This window comes from Pelodiscus sinensis, chromosome 29 (assembly GCF_052426305.1).
Source record: "Pelodiscus sinensis isolate ZL-2025 chromosome 29, ASM5242630v1, whole genome shotgun sequence".
Lineage (NCBI taxonomy): Eukaryota > Metazoa > Chordata > Testudines > Trionychidae > Pelodiscus > Pelodiscus sinensis.
In genome coordinates, this window is record NC_143080.1 from 13,049,944 (window position 1) to 13,067,355 (window position 17,412).

Sequence of the window (17,412 nt, forward strand, 5' to 3'; positions counted from 1 at the left end):
ATGGAGAAGCAGGAAGGGGTAGCGATCTGAAGGTTTGATCAGCTTGCTAAGCCTCTCAGTGACATCCCGAATGCGAGCTCCCGGTAAGCAGCACACCTCTCGAGATTCCAGGTCCGGACGGCAGAGGGATGGCTCAGTCCCTCTTAGGAGGGAGTCCCTGACCACCACCACCTGTCGTTTCCTTTTGGGGGTGGTGGCCATGGAACCCCCATCCCTAGGACTACGCATCCCATGCCTTTCAGTAGATGGTGCTCCCTTCTGGTTTCTACCTTGTGAGGTCCCTTCCAGAGCTTTCAGCACTGCAGAACCTGTGGAGAGAGCTTGAAAGCGATTGCTTACCTCTATAGCATCGGGGGAATCCCGTGCTGGCCTTTTTCCCCTTCTAGAAGTTACATGCTGCCAGTTCTCTTTTTGGTCACGTACTGCCCTCACTGGCTCCTCTGCCTGCTGTGCTTGAAGGATCAATTGCTGCCTTCTATCGAGGAAGTCTTCATCCTCTCTGATCAAGCGTAAGGTCGACACTTGGGCCTCCAGTCCTCTAATTTTTTCTTCCAAAATCTCGACCAGCTTGCACTTGGTGCAGATGAAATCCGTTCTTTCTTCCGGGAGGAAGACAAACATGGCACACGCCGTGCAGGTAACAACAGCAGACCCATCATCAACCATCGCTGCTGTCCTGGAGAAGGGATTTAAAAAGAAAGACAAGAGAACCTCCCGCCCTTCCCACTCCCCTTCAGAACTCCCTCTCAAAATTCCCTGTTAGCAGTCACCTGTTCGCAAGCTCCTTGGTCGCTTGCCCACTGCCTTATAAAGCCCCTCCCCCTACCAAGGCTCAGCCAATCAGCAGAGGCTTCTAGAATTCAAACTTTAATTAGAAGCCAACAGTTTCCACCTGCCAATCACAGCCCCTACCAATCACAGCACAAACTCTATCAAGGGGAGGGGGGGAAGGGGGAAAAAAAAGCCTCACTCTCAAACACAGGGGAAAATAAATAAATAAACAAACAAAGAAACAAAAAAGCACACACACCAACCCTCACTCACAAACACAAGCTCAGCATACAGCAAGAAAGCCCCAAGCACAACACCCACTTCTCCCAAGACTCCTGTATCTACTTCTCCTCTACCTGGAGAACTCCCCCTCTAAAGCCTCACTCAAACAGGGGGAGGGGGGAAAGGAAAAAAAAAAACCCAACACACACCAAACACACTCAAGCTCTGCACACACTAAGAAAGCCCCAATAACAAAACACACTTCCCTCAAGAGTCCTGTATCTGCTTCTCCTTCACCTGGAGAACTCCCTCTCAAAACTCCCTGTTAGCAATCACCTGTTCGCAAGCTCCTTGGTCGCTTGCCCTAGTTCGGACTAAGGGGATTTAAAAATGGCACCGGATGAGAGGATGCAAATGAAGCCGGGATATTTAAATCCTGGGCTTCATTTGCAACTTCGAATGCCTGCATTAACCACCCTAGTTCGAATTAGGGGGCTAGTGTAGACATACCCCGAGGGAGTCTGACTCATGAGGGTTATCGCATGCGGCTGGCGATTCTGTCATGACGTCCCTATCCCACCGCACCCCCGACCCTCTGTTGCCAGGTGGCTTGCGTATGTGTGTGTGCATGCGTGTGTGTGTGTGTGCGTGCGTATGTGTTGGCATGTGTGTCTGTGCGTGTGCACTGTGTGTTCTTTCTCTGTGCTAGCTCAGCTCTGGGCAGAGAGCTCCTTCAGCAGACCTAGCCAGCACTGCGCAGTGTGTTTAAGTGCTGGAGGCTGCAATGTGGCTGCCTCTGTAGCGCGGTTTGGGCTGCTCGGTGCTTCTATCCTTACAGTTGCCATGTTGCTAGTAGACAGGTCAGAGCATTCGTTCAGCAGGCTGCCATGTTGCTTACCCAGGCTGTTGACAGAGCCCTGTAGTCTAGACACACCCCAATAGGCCACAGGCCTGGTTCGATGACAAGGCACCCTGGCTCTGTGGTTATGCTAATACATGAGTGCCCCGTGGCAAGGAACGGCTCACTCAGCGGGGAACTTTCTGCTGCCCCCTCCGCTGAACAAAGAGTGCCAGCTAAGTCCCCTGACATTGCTAGACTAAAACACACAACTGACACACACAGCGTGCACACCAACTGGGGGACGCCACGGCAACCACTTCCCTCCCCTGGTTTCTGATGTCTGATCATTGCTTTGTCAAGCTACCTTACCTTCTGCTAGGCTGGGATGAATCTAGGGTTGCCAGGTGTCCGGTATTGACCCGGACAGTCCGGTATTTTCGCCTCCTCTCCGGTAAAAAAAATTCAGAAAATAGCAGACACCTAAAATGTCCGGTATTTTCTGATTTTTTTTTCCCGGCCAGAAGGCGAAAATACCAGATACCTAGCAACCCTAGCGCCTGGGCCCGGGCCCGGGCCCAGCCCCCGGCCTTCCCCCCTGGGCCCCGACACTCCCAGCCCCTCGCCCCTGGACCCTGTGCTTACCAGGTTCTGCAGGGAAGCTAAGTTCTGGCTTGAACAAGAACACAAAATGGCCACCAGCAAAAAGCCTAAAGACGAAGGGGAAGCAATGCTTCCCTGGGTCTTAGGGCTCAACCGCGCCCCTGTTCCTATCCCCATTCTAACTCTGCGCTCACTCTGACAGGGGCCCTGCTGTTTTAATGCTGTTTCATTATTTATTTATTTATTGCTTAATACGTCTCAGAGTCTTTTTTTTTTCTCTCCCCTGCTTTCTTCCCCCGGTGGTTTTTTTGGGGTGGGGTGGGGTGGGGTGGGGTGGGGGGAGGGGTCGGTATTTTTGGTTCAACCATCTGGCAACCCTAGATGACTCTGGGTGAGCGGGAACAGATGAACAGGACTACCTCCTGCCTTCTTCACCAGTACGAGCTGCCAGGTTCCTGGGCCAGACAGCGGCCTGGGAGCAGGGCCTGGCTGGTTCACAGCCTCTCCTTCCGGCCAGGGTCCTGCACCAGGTCCAGTGCTCCAGGCTCGCTCCCTCTCGACTGCATTCACCCGCTCCCAGGGTGTCTAGAAATAGCTGCGGCTACGAGCCACACAGGGACACTGAATGAGCCTGGGCTGTCTCTCCCACCCCAGCGCGACTCCCATAGCCCCGGGCTTTCGGCCAGCAGGGCCTGGGGCCAGAGTGACACGCAGGGCCTGCCCCTGCCCCGGGGGTCTCTCTCCCCCACTGTGATGCCCTGTGCCTCGCCAGGTGAAGCTGGCCTTCTCGCAGGACCGGGCCCTGCCGGGCTCGGAGCTCCAGCTGCAGGTGCAGGCTGCCCCCGGGTCCTTGTGCGCCGTCCGCGCCGTGGATCGCAGCGTGCTGCTCATGAAGCCTGAGGCCGAGCTCAGCGTCGACACGGTGAGTCCAGAGCAGCTCGGCCATTCACCCCAACCCTCCCCCGACGAGTCCTCCCCCCTCACAGGAGGGGCGATGCACGGCCACTGGGGGACACCCCTCGAGGCCACCTCTCCTGGTCACAGGGCTGCTCCAATGGCACTTGGCCCCCCCTCTGCGGGGTCCCCACTTCCCTTGTCTGATCTCCCATCAGCCCTTGCAGCGCCCCCCCAATTCCCCTCACCCGGCTCTGGCTGGGCACACGGAGCTCGGAGCTGAGATAATGGCCGGGGAAACCGGAGCTCGCTCTCCGGGGCAGAGCTGGTCCCCAGGGGCAGGGGAAGGAGAATTCTCTGCCCCCAAGTCTAGCAGGGGATAGTGGGTCAGGTGCATTGTGGGAGCCTCCATTCCTCTGCGGCAGCAGGATTTGCCCCTTGCCCGGGTGACAGTGCGGAATGGACGTGGGGGAGCTGCAGCAAGAGAGGCCCACACGGGAGCTGGTCTGGGCCCCAGGGCCAGGGCTGGGGAGATGTGTTAGTGAGGGAAGGGGCCAGAACTGGGCCCTGGCTTCGCTCCCAGGACTGACGTTTTCTGTTTATTTTTAGGTCTATAGCTTGCTCCCCCGTTTTCCCCAAGGAGACTCTCCTGCCCTGGCGCGAGAGCCCGCACCAAGTGACTGTCCGTTTTTCCATGAGAGCTTTGTATTCATGGATCCCTGGCGGCGGCCCAGCAGGAGGCGCTCACGAGTCCGGTTCACTGCCAGTGACTCCTACCATTTATTTAAGGTAACGCCTGGGTCAGCGTGTGAGGAGGCCACCGGTGCGTAACTGGAGCCTCAAAATCGGCAAGACATAGATGTAGGAGTTGGGGCCATTTCCCCGGCAGGTGTAAACGGGCCCAGCACCAGTGGAGGTGAGAGGGCCAGATTCCCTAGCAGGTGTAAAAGGGTCCAGCACCGGTGGAGTGAATGAAATGACGTTGATTGTGCAGGTGGCCTGGCCCGGGAGAGAGGGACTTGGTAGCACCAGGCTGCCTGGAAGACTGCTGATCACAAGGCACTGAGAGAGCTGAAAAACGTGCCCTTAAGTATCCTTGTCCCATTAGCAGAGCCCCCAGCGGTTGGTGCTCTCGCCCTTTGCTCCTGAGTGGCTTCGAGCATGTTTCAAGATCCTGGCTTGTCTCCCTTGCACTACGCCGCACAGGGTCAGCTGAGTGCTTTAGCCAGGGCTGGGTGGAGGCTGGGGCGTAGCAGAGCTATCCAGCCCCTAAGGCTGAGATTAGGTGGGAGGGAACAACCAGAAAAGATGGCAGAGATTATATCAGTACCTCCCCCAGGGCAGGCCACTTACACGTTTGCAATAGGCAGGGAATGCTGGCTCTGAGGCTGCTTTTAGTGGATCCGATAGCAGCAGTAGCTAACGCAGCATTTCTCCGCACAAGCCTGGTCACACTGTTGCAGCTAGGGCTGTCAAGCAATTTAAAAAATTAATCCTGATGAATTGCACAATTAATTGCGCTGTTAAATAATATAATGCCCTTTATTCATATATTTTGGCTGTTTTCTACATTTTCAAATGTATTAATTTCAGTTATATCACAACACAAAGTGTAAAGTGCTCACTTTATCGTTATTGCTAAATTTTCACTGTAAAAATCAAAGTAGTATTTTCAATTCACCTAGTACAAGGACTCTAGTGCAGTCTCCTTATCATAAAAGTTGATCTTACAAGTATAGAATTACGGACAAAAAATAGCGGCATTCAAAAATAAAACAGTCTCAAACTTTAGCGCCAATAACTGCACTTAGTTGTACTTCTTCAGCCAATCGCTCAAACAAGTTTGGTTGCAATTTGCAGGAGATAATGTTGCCTGCTTTCTGTTTACCAAGAGGGAGGGAACCTGAGGTCCGGGGCCGGATGTGGCCCCCAGCTTGCCTGGATCCAGTCTCCAAGGCTCAGGGCTCTCCCCCTCAGGATTGGGGATCCCGTGCTGGCACTCCAGCTCCTCCATCATCTCCCTGTGAGGCTGGAGCACACACGCTCTACTAGCCTGGGCCCCCTAGGCTCTGGGGTGTGAGGGGAATGTGGGGCGTGTCTTTCTGCTTCTCAGTCTGGCTTCGTCTTCACTGCCAGTTCTTCTGGCAGAAAATATGCTAATGTGGACGGGGTTTTTTTGTGCAAAACCCGTTTTGAACAAGATCCTTATGCCTCTGCAGGACAGGGGTTTTGCGCAAAAAAAAAAAAGTCCACACTGCTTCTTTTTGCGCAAAAAACCCTTGCACAAAAAGAAACAGAAGAAAAGATGCTAATGAGATTGCGACTTATGCTAATGAGCCCCTCATTAGCATATTTTCTGCAGGAAGAACTGGCAGTGAAGATGTAGCCTCAGGGGCCACCTTAGTGAGGGGTTTTTTGCTTCTCATTTGTGTGAGGCCCCGTCTGATTTTTCAAAAAAATCAGTTCCCCACCCGTGGGGAACAGGCCTTTGCATGGCACTGTTGTATGAGGCATTGCAAGATCGTACTTACCAGATGTACCAAAGATTCACGTGTCCCTTTCTGCCTCAGCCACCATTCCAGAGGACTTGAGTCTGTGGTGGTGATGAGTTCTGCTTGATAACAGTACAAACCAGACCAGACCCACACATGTTCATTTTCATCACCTGAGTCTGTCAGCCGATGGTCAGGGCAGTGTGTGTGTGTATGTTACACCCGAGTCTTCAACTGCTGGGACACAAGGTCCTGTCGCAGCGGGCAGCCTAGGGAGGCTGACGGGTGCCCCGAAAAGTTTAACGTCCGTGTCTTTGACTGCTAGGATCGGGGTCCCTTCGCGGCAGGCAGCCAACAGGCTGACAGATGCCCCAGAGTTTACAAGGAGAACTTATTACACCCGTGTCTTTAGCTGCTAGGACCACAGTCCCTCCGCAGCGGGCAGCCTATGGAAGGCTGACAGATGCCCCTACGGATCTGCCCCCTGGAAGCGACACAATCCAAATGCCCAGCTCTGCCTGTATCCCTATGACCGGCTGAAGTTCTTTTAAATTGTGCTTGGTTCCATTACAGCAACTGAAGGAGTCAGGTTAAAACTTAAGCAGTTACAGGTTTATTAAAGAAGCTTATAAATCAGATGGTTACAATGGCTATTGCTCTATTTCTTAACTGCTAGCAAATATAGATCTTAAAAATGGTTACAAAGAAAATAAAAATAGAAAATAGAAATAATGGTACCAAGTGACAGCTTAATCTTTAAAGAGCTCTAAGTCTATGTGTACACTTAAGACAAAGGACACATCCAGGTACAATTTTTACCCCCTTCTGTGCCTCTCGACTCCAGCGTGTCAGGCCAGGGCTGGTCCCTCAATTCCTAGGAAAGACGAATACGAGGTGGGCGTCCCCGTGGAACCTCGGGAGGCCAGTTACCTAACCCGACCAGCAGATAGATGGTAGATTGACGCTCAGAGTAAGTGTGCTGCTGGACCCATCTTTATACCCATAGGGGCCCGTATCCTCTTTCTTAGCTAAGATGCCAAATTGTGTTGGTCCGTCTTTGTGATGCCAGTTCTTACAAGGGAGTTTCAACTTAATTTACACTTGCAAGAGAGAGAACTAAATTGTGAGTACTGGACATTCTTTACTGGGCAGGAGATTCCTTGCCGCCCCTCCCCCCGGCCCGTGGATGGCTGTGTGTTCGTATCAATATAGGTTTCAGCCAAGGCAGTTTTCGCAGCCTCGAGGTCAACAATTGGTGTATCTCTGTTTACAGCCATCCAGGGTCACAGCAGCCAGCATATCCAGGCCCTCTGTCAAGGCTTCAAAGACTATGCTGATTTTACTGCTCTGTGTGCCCTGTATGCTCCAGGCACCTAAGATGGATGTTACAGGTGGGGGGGGGGGGTTCCTGTCTGGTTACAGAATCAGACGCTACCAACAGAAGGTCATGATTCATTTTTGGTGGTTCGGATTCTGTAGTTTCTGCATCAGAGTGCTGCTCTTTTAAGACTTTTGAAAGCATACTCTACGCCAGTGTTTCCCAACCCGGGTCCTGCGGAACCCTGGGGTTCTGCAGACCATTGTCTGGGGTTCTGCAAGAAATCGTGGAATAAACAAATGCAAAAATGTTTTCTTACAATGTAAGCTGATATATATATATATATATATATAAAACAGCTCTTTACAAATAAATGTTCTTGACAATAATTTAGCAGTAATTGAATTGCGCTCCCCACTGTCAACTTTTTCTGGCCAAGCAAATGTTTTCATAGGTAGGGGTTCCTTGGGATATGAAAAATTACTTTAGGGGTTCCTCCATGGGAAAGACTTGGGACAGCACTTCAGATTCTTACACCTGGGATTGCTTGCTGTAGCTAACCTTAGAAATCTCACAGTATTTTCATTGTAATGAATAGTCTAGTAGCACCTTAAAGACTAACAAAACATGTAGCTGGCTTTCATGGGCCCACTTCTTCAGATAGCTCATGATACCAGCTACGTGTTTTGTTAGTCTTTAAGATGCTACTAGTCTATTTGCTGTTTCTTACGTTTTTCCTGTTATAGACTAACTCGGCTACCCCTCTGCAGCTTTATATCTTCATTGCGTTATTTCAAATCAGTGGCGAAAGTGTTCTAAAAACAAAAATGTGCTGGGCCATCATCCAAGATTGCTGTAACATGAAATATATGGCAGAATGGAGGTAAAGCAGAATAGGAAACATATAATCCTCTCCCAAAGAGTTCAACAAGTTTAGTTAATGCATTTTAATGTGCATTATCAGCATGGAAGCAAGTCCTCTGCAATGGTGGCCAAAGCATAAAGGTGCATACAAATGTTCAGTGTATCTTGGCATGTAAATATCTCACAACACTGGCTACAAAAGTGCCAGGCAAACATTTGTTTTCACTTTCAGGTGACATTGTAAATAAGGGTATGTCTACACTACCCCGCTAGTTCGAACTAGCGGGGTAATGTAGGCATACCACACTTGCAAATGAAGCCCGGGATTTGAATTTCCCGGGCTTCATTTGCATAAGCGGGGAGCTGCCATTTTTAAATCCCCGCTGGTTCGAACCCCGTGCAGCGCGGCTACACGGGGCTCGAACTAGGTAGTTCAAACTAGGCTTCCTTTTCTGAACTACCGGTACACCTCGTTCCACGAGGTGTACCGGTAGTTCGGAATAGGAAGCCTAGTTCGAACTACCTAGTTCGAGCCCCGTGTAGCCGCGCTGCACGGGGTTTGAACCAGCGGGGATTTAAAAATGGCAGCTCCCCGCTTATGCAAATGAAGCCCGGGAAATTCAAATCCCGGGCTTCATTTGCAAGTGCGGTATGCCTACATTACCCCGCTAGTTCGAACTAGCGGGGTAGTGTAGACATACCCTAAGAGAGCAGCATTATCTCATGTAATATAAACAAATTTGTCTTAGTGATGGGCAGAACAAGAAGTAGGACTAAGTGGACTTGTAGGCTCTAAAGTTTTACACTTTTTTGGTTTTGAGTACAGTTATGTAACAAAAAAAATCTACATAATCTACATTTGTAAGCACTTTCATGATAAAGAGATGTTCCTGCAGTACTTATATGGGACAAATTGTTTACTATTTTTACAGGGCAAATATTTGTAGTAAAAAATAATATAAATTGAGCACTGTACACTCTATATTCTGTGTTGTAATAGAAATCAATATATTTGAAAATGTAGAAAAATATCCAAAAATATTTAATACATTTCAATTGGTATTTTATTGTTCAACAGTGCAATTAATTACAATTAATTTTTGAATTAATAACATGGGTTAACTTATTTTGAAATAGTTATTTCGGGAGCTATTATTTCAACTTTCGGTATTTTGAAATAATTTCTTCGTGTAGACATGCCTTCAGTGTGACAATTCATTCATTCTCTGTATCTGTGGAAATAATCTTTAAGGTTATTCTAGTGTATTACTGAGTGTTACTTGGGGCTGTATAATATAGCAAAGACGTTATTCTTGCCCCTAAAAGGTTCAAATCGATGTTCTACAATAGCTGAGGAACAAACCCAAGGACACTTGACGTTGCAGTGAGCAGTGAGAAGCTCTTAATGTAGCTCAGGGGTATGAGGCCACACATGGGGGGAGGGGCAGGCAGGTCATACCCCCTCTGTTTTTTCAGGCCGCCTCTGATAGGGGGTGCCCAGCAGTGAGGAAGCTGCACTGCCCCTGGCAGCAGCTTTCTCCCTGCTGTTCAGCAGAGTCACTAGAGTGTCGTGCGGACTCCACATTGGACTGGTGCTCCAGGGTCTGCTTTGCCTGCCTGTAGTTGGAGCCCCATGCACTGACCGAGGGAGAGGGACACTGGCTGTGGGGTGTTCTCTGCAGGAGGCCCTCTGAGTTGAGAGTCACCCGAACATGTTGCCCCTCAAGGTCAACAGATGCTACAAGGCCCATGGGGGGGGGGAGGGGGTTGGCACTCGCAAGAGATTTGGGGAGGGCAGAGTGGAATGGCAGTGAGGGTATTTTGTTGAATTTAGATTTCAGAGAGCTAGCTGTGTTAGTCTGTTTCAGCAAACACAAGTCCAGTGGCACTTTAAAGACTAACAAATGTATTAGGGTATTAGAGCATCCGCTTTCATGAGCTACAACTCACTTCCTCGGAAGGAAGGAAGGAAGGAAGGAAGGAAGGAAGGAAGGAAGGAAGGAAGGAATACAGAGCTGGCAGAGCTGTCAAACTCCCATCTCTATATCCTTTTTTTTTCTGTCCTTTTCTCTTCAGCATCTGAGGAAGTGAGTTGTAGCTCACGAAAGCTTATGTTCTAACTAGCCGATTAGCCAATCATAAGACAGGATTTTCAGGTCTCTCCTCCACGTCAGTCTTTTCTCCTGAGCCTCCGGTCTCTTGCTCTGTGTCTCTTTCTCTCTCTCTCCTCCTCCTACTGCCTCCCCCCCCCCCCCAGCTCTCCTCTGCCTTCTGCCTCTCTCTCCGTCTCTTTCTTTCTCTTCTCCCCCTCCTGCCTCTCACTCTCTCTCTGCTCTCCTCTGTCTCCGTCAGGGATGCATGAGTGGGGTGGGCAGCACCCTGGGATCTGCAGGTGCCCGAGTGAGTCCGGCTCCCCGCCGGCCGATTCCCTCTCCCCTCCACCAGCCAGTTCCTCCTCCTGATTTCCCACGGCCAGCCTCACTGCCCCCGACTCCCACCCCCGACCAGCTTTGCTTCCCACCGGCCGTCCCTCCCCCGTTCTCCCCTGGTCAGCTACTCTGCCTCTGACCCCCCCCATTCTGCTTCCCCCCCCCAGCCAACCCCACTCCTCTCCCAGCCAGTCCCTCCCCCCTCCCGCCCCCGATCAAGGGTGTCGGGTTATTTTTACACCCTACCCCAGTGATGTACACAGCCAGAGGGCAGGCCCATGTATGTCACCGCCTCGTCCCCTTTCCCCTTCCGCCGTGGCGCTCGGCTGAGTTCTGCACCGCTCAGCTGGGCTGCGGCAGGCGAGCAAGCGGAGGCAAGTGGCTGTTTGGGTTCCGCTTGCTCCCCCGCCGTGGCCCAGCTGAGTGGCGCAGAACTCAGCTGAGCACCATGGCAGGAGGCAAAAGCGCTCCCCAGAGGCAAGACTGTAACACTACAGCGTTACAGACTCACAGACATTGGGCTACTATATATATGATACCTTAATAAGTGTGTTAGTCTTTAAAATGCCACCGGACTCCTTGTTGTACTTTGTAGAATTTAATTTCTAGTCTGGTTGTTCATTGCATTGTCCAGATTGAGTCATGGGGCTGGGAGAGTTGTTTGTGTGATGAGTTGCTGTTTTGAGAACATCTTGCCATCTTTCATCCACTCACAGATGTAGGATCTCACTCTTGGGACTGCTAGTACTGCAGTTTTCTTGCTTCATAGTTACTTTTCCCTTAAATAGGCAGTGAAAAACAGCCCCTTGCTGCCTCTTGTGCGGTTTTTTTCCTATTGTATTCTTTTACTTTTATTTCCTTTTTCCCAGGATGCGGCTTTGAAAGTTTTCACCAATGCCAACACCAAGAAACCTGTCATCTGCCCTGAAATTCCATGGTACAAATTCAGTAGTCAACCCTACTTCAAGCGCCAGGGCATTGTAGGAATGCCGGGACCACCAAAGAGTGAGCTTTCATCCTTCTTGTTTCTGAAATACCCCATGGATTCTCCGTTCCCTGATGGGTAGAAATGGGACTGGGATTCAGGCTGGGGAAAGCGCTCAGTCACTCGGGAAAGAACTCTATGAAACCATCTACCCAGAGTGCAACAGCACTCAAAGGTGCCCCATGTTGGAGGCGGGTTACAGAGACTGTATCTCAATGGCATTAGAGAGAGCCTTGACCCAGAGGCAGAGCGAGGGTGTTATGTGCCCCAGGGGCAAAGGAAAAATTTGCACCCCCCCCACTCCACCACCACTGTGTGGCAGGGCCCCGAACCTGGTACATGGCTGAGCCTGACCCTGGGAGGAGGGCGGAAGGGAAACTTGTGCCGTATCTTCCCCAACCCCCTCCAGCTTGGGGCTGGGCTCCCGCATGCACTAACCCACCAGCGGAGATGGAGGAGGGTTGAGCTAGGAGCAGAGAGGCGGGGAGGAGGCTCCAGCTGCCAGGGGCAGGCGGAGTAGGAGCAGGCGAGCCGAGGAATGACGGGGGAGCAGAGGTGGACTAAATTGGCACCTCCCTAGCATGGTGCCCAGGGGCATCTGACCCCTCCAGCCCCCTCGCTACACCACTGCTCCTCCCTCCTGCAGATCTATCATCTTTGCATGTGCAAGATCTGTGAGAGCCGTCCCACGACTCTGCAGTTAGTGTCTGTGGTGCCGGCTTCTGGGTGGTGTCTCAATGCTGCCACATTCACCTCCAAAGAGGGGGCTTCCCAAAGCAGGCCCTTGCTGCTGACCCCCAAGGCATCCACAGGTGCAGTCTCCTTTCAATGGGCCCACTTCCCAGGGCTCATTGGTCTTGGATCTGGCTTCCATCCCCTCTCCAACCTTTGCAACTGCCCAGAAGTGTCACCTTCCCCCTTATCCATTCCCACCTCGTTCACCCCACAGGGACAGTCTCTGCCTCACTTGTCCTAGGATCTATTCTACCAAGACGTAAAGTTTCCATGTAAAAGGACTCAATACACAGCTAAAAACTTCAATGAGAGAATGATTAATACAGAGATGTATCTATACCTGCTGCAGGGAGACACCTTTGCCTGCCTCCACACCTCTCCCCCTGAGCCTACAGCCCCATCACAAAGTGGGGGCGGGGAAGGAAAGGGGCTGAGGCCCATCCAATGGGACTGAAGCAGTCATGAGCAAGCCATGCCCGGGGAGCCATTCCCCTGTCCATTGCTGGTGCTGTGTTGCTTCAGGCACCCTGAAATGCAGTCACCTCTGGGGTGGGCTGACAGTTGTTTAACACCTGCACAAGGTTTCAGGCAGGGGGCAGTGCGGACTGCCTTCCTGCAGAGCCCCCATCAGAACTACTGGGTACATCTAGACTACAGGGTTTTGTCGACAGAAGTTTTGTCAACAGATACTGTCGACAAAGCTTCTGTCGACAAAGAGCGTCTAGACGACATCCAGTTCTGTCAACAAAGCAAGACACTTTGTCGACATAACAGTGTGGACACAAAGGACAATGTAGATGCAATAATGCCTTCTATTGACAGAACTCTGTCAACAAAAGGCGTTATTCCTCGTAGAATGAGGTTTACATACGTCGACAAAACTGCTGAGTTTTGTCGATGTTATGTCGACATAACTCAAAGGCAGTGTGGACGCAGGTATAGTTTTGTCGACAAAAGTCCACTTTTGTCGACCAAACCCTGTAGTCTAGACACACCCACTGTGCCCTCCTGGCTAGGAAAATAATAAACAGGAAGATTGTAAATTAACCCACCCATTCTCGTGTCCCCGAGACAGGGAATGAACTATCTGCATTAGGCCCCAGCTGGAGTATTGTGTCCAGTTCTAGGTGCCACATTTCAGTAAAAATGTGGAGAAACTGGAGGAGGTCCAGAGAAGAGCAACACAAATGATGAAAGGTCTAGAGAACATGACGTGTGAGGCAAGGCTGAAAGAATTGGCCTTGTTTAGCTTGGAAAAGAGAAGACTGAAAAGAGACTTGAGAGCAGCTTTCAAGTATCTAAGGCAGTGGTCCCCAACCTTTATGGGCTCCCGGGCGCCCGGGGGCGGGGCCACTCACGCACCGGGCGCCCGGGGACGGGGCCGCGCATCCTGGGGCACGCCAGGGCTGGGGCCGCCCGAGCCCCTTGTGCCGTGGGCCCAGGGCTGGCGCCGCCGCCCGAGCTGCGCGCCTGGGGCCGGCAACGGCGCCGCGCGCCCGCATGTGCCCCGGGGCTGGGGCCGCCCGAGCGCCGCGCACCAGGCACCGGTGAGTGTCGCGCACCTGGGGCCGGCGCCTCCAGTGCACCGTGCGCCGGGGGGCGGGGCCAGCCCGGGTTGTCGGCGGGCACATATAAATGCCCCGGCGGGCGCCATGGCGCCCGCGGGCACCGTGTTGGGGACCACTGATCTAAGGGTATGTCTACACTACCCCCCTAGTTCGAACTAGCGGGGTAATGTAGGCATACCGCACTTGCAAATGAAGCCCGGGATTTGAATTTCCCGGGCTTCATTTGCATAAGCGGGGCGCCGCCATTTTTAAATCCCTGCTCGTTCGAACCCCGTGCAGCGCGGCTACACGGGGCACGAACTAGGTAGTTCGAACTAGGCTTCCTAGTTCGAACTATCATTACTCCTCATTCCACGAGGAGTAACGGTAGTTCGAACTAGGAAGCCTAGTTCGAACTACCTCGTTCGTGCCCCGTGTAGCCTCACTGCACGGGGTTCGAACGAGCGGGGTTTTAAAAATGGCGGCGCCCCGCTTATGCAAATGAAGCCCGGGAAATTCAAATCCCGGGCTTCATTTGCAAGTGCGGTATGCCTACATTACCCCGCTAGTTCAAACTAGCGGGGTAGTGTAGACATACCCTAAAAGAGTATCGTAAGGAAGAGGAAGAAAAATTGTTCTCCTTGGCCTCTGGGGATAGGACAAGAAGCAATGGGCTTAAATTGCAGCAAGGGAGGTTACGTTGGACATTAGGAAAAACTTCCTGCCTGTCAGGGGGATTAATCACCGGAATAAATTGCCTAGTGAGATTGCAGAATCTCCATCACTGGAGATATTTAAGAGCAGGTTAGACAGACACCTGTCAGGGATGAGCTAGAGAACTCAACTTTGGAAGCCCCGGGGGCCACAATGATACTCACAGAACATGCTGAGGGCCTCAACTTATATGTGATTACATATACAAGCAACTATATATGCAAATAACTTCTTTCACACTCACAGGCATGAATACAAAGATTAAGGCAAGACTATACAATGCACAGGCCCCATTTAAGTCAGTTCTGCTGATATTCTTCATCACCCTTCCCTCCTCTTTTTATAACCAACTCCCTACCCCAAAGGCAAAACGGCAAGCAAACTCAAACTCTGATGAGCTGCCTCTGGAGTCAGGGCATGCAGCTTAAGAAGACCTCAAGTATGAAATCCAGGGGTTTCAAACTCGGGAACCCCTCATAAATGGTGTGCTTGCTCATGCTGCCCGCTTCTCCTCTACTGGCACCTCATTGATGGAGCACTTGAAGTTCAGGTCACAAATGTGCCCTAGCCAATTTTTGACCAAGAGTCGCTCTTAAGAGTTTTTCACCAGCCGCAGAGAAAATCTGTAGTTTCCCCAAATTCCACCAGAACCTGAAGTACCAAGAGCACTGGCTTATGTGGAAAGCATGGATACAGAATGTATATCTGCACCTTTATCCACAAAAATGAGCTGCGGACGTCTGTGGGTATCACATTGACATCCAGGAATATCTGCAAATCAGGGGTTTTAGATTCAAATTTGTGTCTGTATCTGCATCCATATCTGCAAGAATCAGCCAAGGATATCCACATGCATATCTGCAGATGAGGATACCCACAGATATGAAATGAATATCCATGGATTTTCTGGGGTCTATTCATATGAAATAACATAAAAAATTGAGTGTTGTGTGTCTGATACTGTGAGGGGAGGAGTGTTGGTGTTTGTGAGGGCAGGGAATTGCTGCCTACGGATATATGGCGGAGAGATGTTGGGGCGGGTGAGAGAACAGAGTTGCTGTGTCTAAAGCCGTACAGGGGAGGGGTGTTGGTGTGTTTGATGGGAGGACATTGCTGAATCAAAGGCTCTATGGGGGAAAGGTGTTGGTGTGTGTTTGAGGTAGGGTTGCCAAGTGTCCAGTTTTGAACCGGACAGTCCGGTATTTGAGCTTTCTGTCCAGGAAACAAATGGAGAAAATACTGGACATAGAAATGTCTGGTATTTTCTAATTAAGTAAGTTTTATTATTATCATGAGTATCAGTACATAGCTGTGTACGGCCTGGCTGGCAAACATGCTCACGCTGCGTGTTTACGCAACTACACGGGAGAGAGGAGAGAGAGAGAGGGCTGGGGGTGGCCTGGGCAGCACCCCAGGATCTGCATGTGCCCAGGCCAGCCCCGCTTCCCGCCAGCCAGTTCCCCCTCCCGCCCCCCCCCAACCCAGTACCGGCCAGCCCCACTCCCTGCCAGCTGGTTCCCCACAGCCAGCCCCGCTCCCCCCAACCCCTTCCCAGCCAGCACTGCTTCCTGCCAGCCTGTTCTCCCCCCGCTTCTCCCCCCAGCTAGCCCCTCTCCTCCCAACCCCTTCCTGGCCAGCCTGGTCCCCCCCACCCCCAAACTGAGATGAAGTGTGTCTAGTATTTTTTCAAACCATATGGTACCCTAGTTTGAGGGGAGGGCGTGGCTGTGGCTAAGGCTGCATGGGGGAGGGGTGTGGGGGTGTGGGGGGGAGGGCGTGGCTGTGGCTAAGGCTGCATGGGGGAGGGGTGTGGGTGTGAGGGGAGGGCATTGCTGTGGCTAAGGCTGCATGGGGGAGGGGTGTGGGGGGGAGGGCGTGGCTGTGGCTAAGGCTGCATGGGGGAGGGGTGTGGGTGTGTGGGGGGAGGGCGTTGCTGTGGCTAAGACTGCATGGGGGAGGGGTGTGGGTGTGTGGGGGGAGGGCGTGGCTGTGGCTAAGACTGCATGGGGGAGGGGTGTGGGTGTGGGGGGGGGAGGGCGTTGCTGTGGCTAAGGCTGCATGGGGGAGGGATGTGGGTGTGGGGGGGAGGGCGTTGCTGTGGCTAAGGCTGCATGGGGAAGGGATGTGGGTGTGGGGGGAGGGCATTACTGTGGCTAAGGCTGCATGGGGGAGGGGTGTGGGGGGAGGGCGTGGCTGTGGCTAAGGCTGCATGGGGGAGGGGTGTGGGTGTGTGACGGAAGGCATTGCTGTGGCTAAGACTCCATGGGGGAAGGGTGTGGGGGGGAGGGCGTGGCTGTGGCTAAGGCTGCATGGGGGAGGGGTGTGGGTGTGTGGGGGGAAGGGCGTGGCTGTGGCTAAGGCTGCATGGGGGAGGTATGTGGGTGTGTGTGGGGGAGGAGACAGGGGTGGGTGTGGTTGACGTGGAGGGGCCAGGGCGCCGGGTGCTGCTGGCCGTATGTGGGCGGTTTGGTGAGGGGAAGGACAGCAGTGCCCTGAAAGCGGCGTTTGGGAAAGGAAGGGCCTGGAGCTGCCTGTGTGGGGGTGACGGTTTCACACTCTCTTGTGCACTTTCCTAATCCCCTCTCTGACAGTCGAAATGGTCATTCCGCACGTGGGCATGGACACTGCTCATGTAGCTAACGCCCTGCCAGAGCCAGCGCCCAGCGCCCAGGCGGAGCCGGCGCCGCGTGTGTACTTCCCAGAGACGTGGCTGTGGGACCTGGTCCCTGTGGGGTGAGTGAGGGGCACTGCAGACCTTTCTATGGCGTTACCTCCACGGCTGCCCCTCTGAAGCAGTGGTCCCCAAACTTCCCAGGCTGGCCCCCCCCTTACCACCGTCCACCCCCTCCTCCTCCCTCTTGCGCCGGGCCAGAAGCGAGGCAGCCACTCCTGGGGGGCAGCGGGGAGCAATTAGTGGGACCTGGGGCCATGAGGAGCATCAGGGATGGAAGCACAGCCCGGCCATGGGGGTGGGGGAGCTGGCAGCCGGGCCCATAGCCG

The 17,412-nt window shown here is 52.5% G+C and overlaps 1 protein-coding gene across 1 annotated transcript in view; it reads left to right on the forward strand.

Moving 5' to 3' along the window:
• LOC102461409 (alpha-2-macroglobulin-like protein 1) overlaps positions 1-17,412 on the forward strand; it is a 60,366-nt gene that overhangs the window by 24,945 nt on the left and 18,009 nt on the right. Inside the window, exons 15-18 of the mRNA XM_075911657.2 lie at positions 3,207-3,356; positions 3,938-4,117; positions 11,301-11,436; positions 17,004-17,145. Coding sequence (XP_075767772.2) covers positions 3,207-3,356; positions 3,938-4,117; positions 11,301-11,436; positions 17,004-17,145 — 608 coding nt within the window. The remainder of the gene's footprint in view (positions 1-3,206; positions 3,357-3,937; positions 4,118-11,300; positions 11,437-17,003; positions 17,146-17,412) is intronic.